The following is a 12,855-nucleotide window of genomic DNA, read 5'->3' as shown; positions in this document are numbered from 1 at the left end:
GAAACTAAAAGAAAGAAAGACATACAGACAGAAAGAAAAAGAAAGACAGAAAGAAAGAAATTAAAAGAAAGACACACAGACAGACAGAAAGAAAGAAAGAAATTAAAAGAAAGAAAGACAGAAAGAAAGAAAGAACGGCAAAACAACACTTTTTTTGACTTTTCATCCAGCTTTTATTAATTACACTTCCTTATTAGATTAGATTAGATTAGATTATACTTTATTATCAGATCACTCTGAAATTTGTCTTGCGTCCCATGACGTCCAAAGTTTCACTTATTGCAGAAAGAAAGAAAGAAAGAAAGAATCAGAATCAGAATGCCTTTATTTGTCATTATACTCGCGGTTTAACGAAATTAGAGCCCCCTTCAGTGTAAACAAGAGAGGAAGAGCCGTGAGCCGCTGCACAAACGTGCGCCGCCATCTTGGCCATGAAAGAAAGAAAGAAAGAGATCCTGTAAACAACCCTTGACCTGTGTGTCCTCAGAGCCTCTGGGCGGAGTGAAGAACCTGCAGGTGCTGAACCCGACCATGACCACGCTGAACGTGCGCTGGGAACCGGCCGACGGCCGAGTGAAGGAATACAAGATCACCTACGTTCCTGCAGCCGGAGGAGCCGAGAGCATGGTAGGACTGGTAGGAGCCCAGAGCCCAAACCTGAGAGTTCATCCAGCTTCTGTCCTCTTATTCAAAGAGACGCACAAACTCTGTTATATTCAGTGCTGTGTAAAAGTATTTGCCCTCTTCTTGATTTCTTTTTTCTTTTTTTGCATATAAATTGCCACACTTACATGTTTAAGATCATCAAACAATTTTAATATTAGATGAGCAAAAAAAGGCTCGCGCACATCCAGAAGTGCAGCCAGGTGCTGAGTCCAGGGAAACGAATATCAAAAACAAGAAAGGACTCGCCACACTGTAGTAGCTCCCAAATATGCAAAGATTTATTAGAGGACTATAAAAAGGACAACGTTTCGAGCAGTGTGCAACAAAATCATTGACATCTATCAGTCTGGAAATTCTTTGTCTCACTTGCAAAGTCATTTCTAAAGCTTTGGGACTGCAGGAAGGGTAACTGGACGCTGCTGGTGACGGTTCGTTAGCAGCTGATCTGTGTCCCTTATGTTGTCAAACCTCAGGAGACCGTGGCATCTGGTACGACCGCCACCGTCCTGCGCGGCCTGCAGCCCGACACCGTCTACACCGTCTCCCTGGTCCCGGTCTACGCCGAGGGAGAGGGGAAGAGCATGTCTGAGAACGGAAAGACAAGTACGAACATGACCTGATGATGTCCTTCACCCTCCGTGGTTACAGACAGATGGACAGACAGATGGGCAGACAGACAGATGGAAAGAAAGAAAGAAAGACAGACAGAAAGATAGACAGACAGACAGACAGACAGACAGACAGACAGACAGACAGACGGAAATAAAGAAATAAAGACAGAAAGAAGGAAAGAAAGACAGAAATGAAGAAAGACAAAACGACAGAAAGAAAGACAGAAAGAAAGAAAGACAAAACGACAGAAAGAAAGACAGAAAGAAAGGAAGAAAGAAAGACAAAACGACAGAAAGAAAGAAAGACAGACAGACAGACAGACAGACAGACAGACAGAAAGACAAAACGACAGAAAGAAAGACAAAACGACAGAAAGACAGACAAAACGACAGAAAGAAAGAAAGACAGACAGACAGACAGACAGACAGAAAGACAAAACGACAGAAAGAAAGACAAAACGACAGAAAGAAAGAAAGATAGACAGAAAGAAAGACAGAGAGAAAGAAATAAAGACAGAAAGAAAGACAGAGAGAAAGAAAGAAAGAAAGAAAGACAGAGAGAAAGAAAGACAGACAGAAAGAAAGGAAGAAAGAAAGACAAAACGACAGAAAGAAAGAAAGAAAGACAGAAGGAAAGAAAGATAGACAGAAAGAAAGACAGAGAGAAAGAAAGAAAGACAGAAAGAAAGACAGAGAGAAAGAAAGAAAGAAAGATAGACAGAAAGAAAGACAGAGAGAAAGAAAGACAGAGAGAAAGACAGAAAGAAAGAAAGAAAGAAAGAAAGAAACAGAAAGACAGACAGAAAGAATGAAAGAAAGAAAGAAAGAAAGAAAGAAAGAAAGAAAGAAACAGAAAGACAGACAGAAAGAATGGAAGAAAGAAAGAAAGAAAGAAAGAAAGAAAGAAAGAAAGAAAGAAAGAAGGACAGACAGACAGACAGACAGACAGACAGACAGACAGACAGACAGACAGACAGACAGACAGACAGACAGACAGACAGACAGACAGACAGACAGACAGACAGACAGGCTGTGGCTGTCTGTCTCAGGAGGTAGAGCGGGTCGTCCATTAACCGGAAGTTCGGTGGTTCGATTCCCGGCTCCTCCAGTCCGCATGTCGAAGCGTCCTTGGGCAAGACACTGAACCCACACTTGCCCTCCGATGTATCATCGGATGTATGAATGTGTGTGAGTGATTAGTTTCCAAAGCCTGTCTGCGTATGTATGCTGCTGTATGAATGTGTGTGAAAGGGTGAACATTTACATTGTAAAGCGCTTTGAGTGGTCCCAGTGACTAGAAAAGCGCTATATAAGTGCAAGTCCATTTACCATTTACCATTTACAGACAGAAAGAAAGAGATCCTGTAAATAACCCTTGACCTGTGTGTCCTCAGAGCCTCTGGGCGCAGTGAAGAACCTGCAGGTGCTGAACCCGACCATGACCACGCTGAACGTGCGCTGGGAACCGGCCGAGGGCCGAGTGAAGGAATACAAGATCACCTACGTTCCTGCAGCCGGAGGAGCCGAGAGCATGGTAGGACTGGTAGGAGCAGACACTCACTGAGAGCTACTGTCCTGCTGCCACACAGTGACCGGACTTCTTACCTTCTTCAAAGAAAAAGCATCAAGTATCAGCCCCCTGCCTGATTTCTTTTTTCTTTTTTTGCACATTTGCCACAGTTACATGTTTAAGATCGTCAATCAAATTTTAATATTAGACAATTAGACAACCCAAAAAGCGATCCAAACCCACCTGGCCCTGTGTGAACAAGTAATTGTCAGTTACAAAGTCATTTCTAAAGCTTTGGGACTCCAGGAAGGGGGCAAATACTTTCTCATGTCATTGAAAAGTATAGTGTACCCTGACGTCATGTTTTCTGCTGGTGACGGTTCGTTAGCAGCTGATCTGTGTCTCTTATGTTGTCAAACCTCAGGAGACGGTGACCCCCGGTACGACCGCCACCGTCCTGCGCGGCCTGCAGCCCGACACCGTCTACACCGTCTCCCTGGTCCCGGTCTACGCCGAGGGAGAGGGGAAGAGCATGTCTGAGAACGGAAAGACAAGTACGAACATGACCGATGTCCTTCACCCTCCGTGGTTACAGACAGACAGACAGACAGACAGACAGACAGACAAAACGACAGAAAGAAAGACAGACAGACAAAACGACAGAAAGAAAGACAGACAGACAAAACGACAGAAAGAAAGACAGCAAGACAGACAGAAAGAAAAAAAGACAAAACGACAGAAAGAAAGACAGAAAGACAAAACGACAGAAAGAAAGACAGACAGACAAAACGACAGAAAGAAAGACAGACAGACAAAACGACAGAAAGAAAGACAGCAAGACAGACAGAAAGAAAAAAAGACAAAACGACAGAAAGAAAGACAGAAAGACAAAACGACAGAAAGAAAGACAGACAGACAAAACGACAGAAAGAAAGACAGCAAGACAGACAGAAAGAAAAAAAGACAAAACGACAGAAAGACAGACAGACAGACAGACAGACAGAAAGAAAGAAAGAAAGAAAGAAAGACAGAAAGAAAGAAAGACAAAACGACAGAAAGAAAGACAGACAGACAGAAAGACAAAACGACAGAAAGAAAGACAGAAAGACAGACAGAAAGAAAAAAAGACAAAACGACAGAAAGACAGACAGACAGAAAGAAAGAAAGACAGAACGAAAGAAAGAAAGAAAGACAGAAAGACAAAATGACAGAAAGAAAGACAGACAGAAAGAAAGAAAGAAAGAAAGACAAAATGACAGAAAGATAGACAGAAAGAAAGACAGACAGAAAGAAAAAACGACAGAAAGAAAGACAGAAAGACAGACAGAAAGAAAAAAAGACAAAACGACAGAAAGACAGACATACAGACAGAAAGAAAGACAGAAAGACAGAATGGAAGAAAGACAGAAAGAAAGAAAGACAAAACGACAGAAAGAAAGACAGACAGACAGAAAGAAAGAAAGACAGAAAGAAAGAAAGAAAGAAAGAAAGACAAAACTACAGAAAGAAAGACAGACAGAAAGAAAGAAAGAAAGACAAAACGACAGAAAGAAAGACAGAAAGAAAGAAAGACAGAAAGAAAGACAGACAGAAAGAAAAAAAGACAAAACGACAGAAAGACAGACATACAGACAGAAAGAAAGACAGAAAGACAGAATGGAAGAAAGACAGAACGAAAGAAAGACATAAAGAAAGAAAGAAAGACATAAAGAAAGACAGACAGACAGAAAGAAAGACAGAAAGAAAGTACAAACATGACCGATGTCCTTCACAAAAACCAAAAAGACGACAATAAGTGTGTAAGTATGTGTTTGTTTAACCTCCTCCATCTTGTTTCGTTGTGCAGGGCCTCTGGGCGGAGTGAAGAACCTGAAGGTGACCGACCCCACCATGACCTCTCTGAACGTGGACTGGGACGCGGCCGACGGAGCCGTTCGCCTCTACAAGATCTTCTTTGTCCCGGCCGCTGGAGGCAAAGAGGAGATGGTGAGAACGAACCACCTGAGCCGCCGGAGGAACATTTCATTCATCATAACTAAACAACAGAGATTATTTTTTTAAGGTTCTGAGAAAAAAGTTTGAATTTCCGAGATAAAAAAACTCAGAAACTTACCAGCGTTTTGGGGCATTTTGAGTAATATTTCAAGACCCAGAGAATATTTTGTACTATGACTCTGAAAACACCGAACAGCTCAAAGGAAAGAGGAGACTCTCTATTTAACTAGGGAAAAAAACATTTGTTTGTACCTTGTTCCATTCTTGATTTATCTTAAGTTGAATAGAGCCTGGTTGCACCAAAAAGACCACTTTTTTTCTAGAAAGCTGAGAAAAATGCATTTCTGTGAAAGAGAGTCTCTCAAGAAAAACAGTGATTCATCCGTTTTAATTTTGGCTTCAAAAACATGTAAGACATCTGAATATTTTATTTCACATGTTTTTTCATTGACCCCCCCCCAAAAAAAAAAAAATACAACAAGAACGAGCAGTTGCTGCCCCTTCACCCTCTCCTACCCCCCTCAATGAGTTAATCTCAGAATTTAAAAAAAATAATCTCCACTGTTGGCCCTAATGCTCTTCCGTGTTTAAATAACTTTTTAAACAACAAAACTCTTTGTGTGTCTGTGTGAATAGGAACAAGTGGCTGCAGGAACCACCGACATCGTCCTCAGGAACCTGATGCCCGACACTGTGTACACGGTGTCGGTGTTACCGGTCTATCCAGCCAGGGAGGGGAAGCGCCAGGCTGAGAACGGAAAGACCTGTACGAGCACTGAGCGTTTATTTATTCATTTATTTTTTAAATATTCATCTTTATTTTGAATGAATACAGGAATGTACCAAATCCTGATTTCTGGGGTCCTTCCAAATACCGAAACCACTGTTTAAGATTTGGTCGAATCTCTTTATTTAGTGTTTCATTCAAAACAAGAAAGAAAACCCGATGTACCGAACCCAGATCCTAGATACCGGTACATCCCTGAATGAATCATGAATCGTTTCCTAACAACCATCCTGTGTGTCTGCTCCCAGTGCCTCTGGGCGGAGTGGGGACCATGAAGGTGACCAACCCGACCATCACCACGCTGACCGTCACCTGGGATCCCGCCGACGGAAACGTCCAGGGATACAAAGTCATCTACATCCCCGCTGACGGAGGCTTGGAGATCGTGGTAAGATCCCAGACCTGGACAGACCAGGATATATTATATTATTATCATTATATATATTTATTCCATAGACAGAATGACTGAACCAGAGGACGTACTGGTCCATTTCCCGGATGTACAGACAGAAATCCACTGCTTCTCGACTAATACGTTCTCTGTTTCTGTAATATGTGTTTGACTGATGGCACTTAAGTTTTTATGCGGTATGTGATGTTGATTATATCTGTAGCTGTGGAAGCATGAAATGGAACGTGTTGTACGCAGCACTGGGAGTCCAAGATAAATCTCCTCGTGGGAGCAATATGATCGTATCGTATCGTATTGTATCGTATTGTATTGCATTGCATTGCATTACATTGCATCGCATCGCATCGCATTGTATCTTATCTTAAATTATTCAATCTTATCTTATCTTATCTTATCGTGAATAAATTCTGTTTAAATTAATGAGTTCAATGAGAAACAGCAGAAAACAGTGAGGCTAACTTAAAATACAAAACACCAGAAAAAAAAAAAAAAAAAATTAAAGTCCTGGTTAAGATGAGGTAAGTTAAGTCTTGTTAAATTGATCTGAAGTAAGTTGAGTTTAATCGAGTTAACTTCAACCAAGTTTTAATGGAGTTAAACTGAAATGACTGGAGTTCAGTGAGTTTGAGTTGTGTTAACCTGACTTAAGTTTTCAGGAGTTTAAGCAACTTGAGTTTATTTTTGATTTTTTTAAGTTCAGCTTCATTGCATTGAGGATAAAGTCGATGTAACGTATCCTCCCGACACTAAAACGAGTCAAACATCCTGTGGTTTCTCTTGTCCTTAAAGTGCTCTCAGACAGAACTACAGGAACCTGTTTCCACACGCAGCTGAAAGATGAAAATCATTTAACAAAGTGATCAAAGCGATCGTCGTCTTTCAGAGAGCGACGTGACGTGACGTGACGGTTTCAGCAGCAGCAGATGTTACAAATACAATAAAACGCCGTCAGATCTTGTTTGAAAAGAAGCAAAACGATGAACCCCCCTCAGGATTCAGGATAATCCCGCGGATCAGTCGACTAAATCCTCCGAGTGGATCCGTCGTCGCTGCGTCGCTGTGTCGGTGTCGGTGGTGTTTATCTTCGGTCGGTGTGTAAATCCTCAACGTAAAGAGCCGAGGAATAACAACAAACCCCGAGCCACGAACCTTGGCTTCTCATCCTCGTCTCCGTCAGAGAATAAACTTTTACCTCCAATTAGTTTGTCAAAGTGAATTTAACAGAGGGAGCCTTTTGAAACCCTCGGTGCCAGAGGAATTTGAACAACAGTCGACCGGGGAATAACTGGATCCATGTCAGCCGGTCCGACCCGGGCCAACTTTATCTCCATTTGTTCCATTTTCCACTTTATAAAGAGAAAATTATTTTAAAAAAATGAATGAACTTGGACGGTTAACCTTAGAAATAAACCACCGATCATCACGTCAATGTAACTGTCAATATGTTGTTGTTGTTTGTGTGTGAGTGTGTAAAGTGATAGCAGTGGGAAACGACCAGCAACTCATGTGTGTGTGTGTGTGTGTTGTGAAGCGCAGCTGTTTCCTTCAGGGAGACGTTTGTTTGAGCTCTCACCTGCTGGAGGTCAAAGGTCAGGACGGGAATGTGAATGTGGACGTTCACCGTGTTTGTCTGTGTGTGTGTGTGTAGGAACAAGTGTCGGAGAGCACCACCACCACCGTCCTGGACAAGCTGCTGCCTGACACCCGCTACACCGTCACCGTGGTGCCGGTCTACGCCGAGGGAGACGGGCCCAGCCTGGCGGACGCCGGGAAGACAAGTGAGTCACGTCAGAGGAGCCGAGTGGGTTTTAACTTTAACTTAACCAGGGAATCCACTTGTTAGAATAGAATAAATCTTTATTGCCCACCTGGGGTAAAAGAAATTGCCTTTGGCTCAACAAACAACTCAAAACATCTTGAATTACTCTTAAAGTGGTAGTTCACCCAAAATTCTAATTTCACTCATTATCTACTCACCCTCATGTGGACTAAGGGCTGGGAGAAGTTTCAGAGTCCTCCGTTCCTTCTCTGAGTTACGGGGGGGTCCGCGCAGCAGTATTTGTCCATATAATGGTTGTGAATGGATAATACTTTTCTTCGTCCAAAAAGACACACCAAAAAACATCCAAATACCTCCATGCTGCTCATCTGTAATGTCCCTCTTGTATTGAAGCCCCGACATGAGAAATTGTCAAATCTCGCGTGATTTGCACTGACCGGCGGAACAATTTCTCGTGTCAGGAGGGCTCAACAAACAACTCAAAACATCTTGAATTACCCTTAACCTTCCTCTTGTGTTCAGGTCGCCACTGAGCCGTTTCTAGGTTTTAAATGCATAAAAGTACCACATAAATTAGTTTATTGCATCAAGGCTTTTTGACTTTGTCAGGAAACTCTATTCAAACAAAATAAAACAAACAAAATCTAAAATGCTCTGGTTAAAATTATGACATTTGTGTTTTTAGTTAGTTATAACAATAAAAACAATTCTTAGAGTTCAAACTGAAATCCTAAGTGCTAAACCAACCTTTTCATTGATAAGGAGCCTAACAACGTTACCAAGAGATGAGAAACAAATGGGATGATAAATAATTGTTTTAGTGTGTTTTACAGCTGATTTAAGACTGCTGACAAGAGGAAGGTTCAATTGAAGATAAGGGGTAAACTGACAAACAAGGCCCAGGGGTCCGTACCAAAAATATTAAAACTGACATTTTCATGGAAAAGGAAGCCAAACAATGTAACAAAGAGAAGAAAAACAAATGTTTTAAGTGTATTTTACAGCTGATTTAAGACTTAGAGTGTAGAGCAGTTTACACAAATGTCTCTGGGTTGGTCAGAGGAAGTCAAATTATTTGAAGATCACTAAAAATATGAACGTGAATAAAGCTGGCTTGTTTCCATCTACAAGCTTAAGATCCAGTAAAAATCTGTGTAACGATGTTGCACTCTCAAACTGGTGCATCGAATACATTCCTTGCATTTGCACTGAAAAACGACATGCCAAACGAGCCAAAAGTGTGATGACAACATTGCCAGCCAAGTTAATTTAGCTTTTTAGCAATCAAATTGTGAATATTGCACAAGTTATAACAGAACTGACATAGGACATGTTTGCAAATTCATATTTATCCGACAAAGAACTGTTTCTATCATCGCATAATAAGCCTTTTACTGATCTGATGAGATCGACAATACACTTTTTGTCCATATTCATGACATTCAACCAGATTTTACTGTTTCTATGAGACATTTTTAATTCAACATAACTTAATGAATCATTAAAACATGTGGATGGGAACATACGTAGCTCCTGTTGCAGCTCCTCCAGTAGCACCAGTGTTTGACTTCTCTTCTCCAAATAAAGAAAAAAGTCAAAGGAGTGAAACTATCTTTGGTAATGAAGTTTTCATCTCCACTGCACCATCCACTGCTGTTGATTAATGAGCTCAGCAGCAGCAGCAGCAGCAGCAGCGACCAGAGAGCCGCTCTCCACAACTAACACAAATATACAACACACTGCAAATACTCAAAATCTTACTAAGAATATTTGTCTTATTTGTAGTCAAAACAAATTATTATACTTCACATTAAAAAGCAGCTTGTTTTTAGACACTTTTTACTTATTTCAAGCATATTTTCACTTGAAATAAGTAGAAAAATTGGATAAGTTTTTCTTCCTTATTACAAGCACAAAAAACTTGCTTTCATTGGCAGATTTTTCTACTTATTTTTCTACTTAGTAAGTGAAAATTAGTTTAAAACAAGTGAAAATGATCTAAAAACAAGTTAATTTTTAGGTGATTAGTCTTATTTAAAGTGGAAAGAGATTAGTTTTGACTAGAAATGAGACATTTTGACAAGCAGTGCTCAAGTGAATCAATGGACCTGCAACTGAATTTCAGACACCAGAAAAAAAAAAAAAAACTCCACCTCACCATTTTCTTGGCTCCGTCGTGTGGACAAATTGCCCCGTGGACACCGGTGACCTCTGACCAGACAGCAGCTGTGTCCGCTCTGCTCCGGTCCAAACAAACGCTGAATGAAAAGAACTAAATCTCTGTCTTCCTGTTTCGTGTGTGTGTGTGTGTGTGTGTGTGTTTCTTCTCGCTCAGAGCCGCTGGGTTTTGCGAGGAACCTGCAGGTGACCGATCCCACCACCAGCACCCTGAACGTCCGCTGGGACGCCGCCGAGGGCAACGTGCGCGAATACATCGTCATCTGGGTGCCGGTGGCCGGAGGAGAGCAGGACGTGGTAAGGAAGGAACTCGTTTCGTGTCGCCGTGGTGATGGTGGTGGTAACACTTTTTCTGCAGGAGGTTGTGAAGCTTCATCCATGTGGGAGTTGAAGCTTTTAGCCAGGTTGACTTGACTCGTGCACCTTTACTGCATGGAAAAAATGTCCACAGGACTTTGGTGTAAAAAGATTAGAAAGAATGTATTTATTCCTTGTTTCCAAATGTATCCAATTACAGGAGTAATCCAAAATCAAAGTTTTCTCATTCAAGAGAGGCACTACGGTAAGAAAACTGTGTGGCTCAGTCCTCACCAAGCCTCAACTGCCTCTGTCCTCTTAAAGCGACAGTAACAAAGGTTACAAAAAATCCTTTTTAACTTATTATGAATTAAATCACGTGAATTGTACTAATCTTTTGCCTATTTTGATCAACTATTTATCCAAAACAAATCAATTATTTATTTAGAATAATGTGAACTTTACGATATAAACTAACAAAACCTGTAGAAGCACACAAAACACACTTTGGCTCCCACAATCCATCTGTTCAATATAAAGATCAATACACAGACTCTTCAGGCTTTGTTGAGTCGACCACTGCGACCAACCTGCATCCATTTAGCGTGAAACTCTCAGATCTGAATATCCTGCACGGCACACACTCAACTCTGACCAAGTTATTCCAGAGAAGAGGAATCTGATAATTGATCCCTATTGTATGCAAATGAATTGAAACCAGTAGAAACAGAAATAAATGGAAGCTCCATGTTTTGATGGAGATCTAAAAGAACAAAAAAAAAGAAAAAGCACCATCTCAGTGTAGTTTTCCATCTCCTCTCTCAGCTTCTCTCTGGAGCTCTAGAAACAACAGGTCGGTGTCAGCCAATCAGAAGAGAGGAGGAGGCTCTGAGTCTCTCTTCTGATTGGCTGACTGTTTTATAAAGTGATCCAATAAAAAAACAGAGCAGATTTCAGAATAAGACACTCAGAGAAACCAAATCCTGCAAAGTTGTTATTGGATGGATGTTGGGTCCAGGTGGTGAGGGGGCAGGGCTTTCTTGTGACATCACAAAGTGACAGGAAGTCCTGACAGCTGGTTTTAAGGCTCAGTTTCTGAATACAGGCTGTGTGCATTTCTCTGTGGACTGAGGTTTTGATACTTTCACAGTATTAATATAGAACCTAGAGCTGCTTTATAATCACACTACACATGGACATCTACCTTTATACTGTATGGAGCTTTAATACAAACATCTACCTTTATACTGTATGGAGCTTTAACACAAACATCTACCTTTATACTGTATGGAGCTTTAATACAAACATCTACCTTTATACTGTATGGAGCTTTAATACAAACATCTACCTTTATTTTGAAGGAGCTTTAACATAAACATCTACCTTTATACTGTATGGAGCTTTAACACAAACATCTACCTTTATACTGTATGGAGCTTTAACACAAACATCTACCTTTATACTGTATGGAGCTTTAATACAAACATCTACCTTTATACTGTATGGAGCTTTAATACAAACATCTACCTTTATACTGTATGGAGCTTTAACACAAACATCTACCTTTATACTGTATGGAGCTTTAATACAAACATCTACCTTTATACTGTATGGAGCTTTAATACAAACATCTACCTTTATACTGTATGGAGCTTTAATACAAACATCTACCTTTATACTGTATGGAGCTTTAACACAAACATCTACCTTTATACTGTATGGAGCTTTAATACAAACATCTACCTTTATACTGTATGGAGCTTTAACACAAACATCTACCTTTATTCTGAAGGAGCTTTAACACAAACATGTACCTTTATTTTGAAGGAGTTTTAACACAAACATCTACCTTTATACTGTATGGAGCTTTAACACAAACATCTACCTTAGTCTTTTAAATACTTGATATCGTCCTCATACTAAAACCTCAGACAGTGACTTTGTGACTTTGATGTTGGGAACATAAATGAGGATAATCTTGTCTGTATCTCAGAGAAAGACTTAACATTTACTCCTTAAGTAACAGCAGGTTGTGTTGCTGTGTGAGCAAACAGCTTCATCTTTAGTTTTTTTGGCCTCAGATTCCCGTTTCCCAACACTTGGCGGTGGTGGCGTGAGACGGCGTCCACTCACTTCCAAGGCAGTTTCATGCAAGAACGTTCTTTTCTTTTCTTCTCTTTTTTTTCTCCCTGGAAAAAGTGCAACATCGAGTTATCAGAAGATAAAAAAAAAAAAAACCCGACTGGATAATGTTGTTGCCTTTAAAATCTACATTTTCTTTTTCCACAACTAATGGGAAACATTCGACAGTGTTGTGTAGCGGTGGTGGGACAGTTTAACTCATTTCCAAGGGTCGTTCTGAGCTGTTTTCTATAAAGCAATGACAATAACTCCAGGGGCTCCGTTTTTATTACTACCTCCATATTGTGTCACTCGGTTGAAGAAATGTCGTGAAATGAGATGATTTGATTTGGAAACAACTGGAATTATCCTCAGCCTCCTGGCGGGTTTCGAGGATTTAATATTAGATTAAATGGACAAAGGAGAAATTTATATTTGTAGCTTACTCCCTCTGTTTCTTTCTTTCTTCTCTTTCTTTTTCCTTTCTGCCAAATCAGT

The 12,855-nt window shown here is 40.6% G+C and overlaps 1 protein-coding gene across 1 annotated transcript in view; it reads left to right on the top strand.

The window, feature by feature from the left end:
• col12a1b (collagen, type XII, alpha 1b) overlaps nucleotides 1-12,855 on the top strand; it is a 173,210-nt gene that overhangs the window by 82,955 nt on the left and 77,400 nt on the right. Inside the window, exons 32-40 of the mRNA XM_085770776.1 lie at nucleotides 488-627; nucleotides 1,140-1,269; nucleotides 2,672-2,811; nucleotides 3,212-3,341; nucleotides 4,634-4,773; nucleotides 5,419-5,548; nucleotides 5,818-5,957; nucleotides 7,630-7,759; nucleotides 10,097-10,236. Coding sequence (XP_085626902.1) covers nucleotides 488-627; nucleotides 1,140-1,269; nucleotides 2,672-2,811; nucleotides 3,212-3,341; nucleotides 4,634-4,773; nucleotides 5,419-5,548; nucleotides 5,818-5,957; nucleotides 7,630-7,759; nucleotides 10,097-10,236 — 1,220 coding nt within the window. The remainder of the gene's footprint in view (nucleotides 1-487; nucleotides 628-1,139; nucleotides 1,270-2,671; nucleotides 2,812-3,211; nucleotides 3,342-4,633; nucleotides 4,774-5,418; nucleotides 5,549-5,817; nucleotides 5,958-7,629; nucleotides 7,760-10,096; nucleotides 10,237-12,855) is intronic.

This window comes from Trachurus japonicus, chromosome 24 (genome assembly GCF_045865225.1).
Source record: "Trachurus japonicus isolate A0001 chromosome 24, Traja_1.0".
Lineage (NCBI taxonomy): Eukaryota > Metazoa > Chordata > Actinopteri > Carangiformes > Carangidae > Trachurus > Trachurus japonicus.
This window is presented reverse-complemented; position numbering and strand designations above follow the sequence as displayed.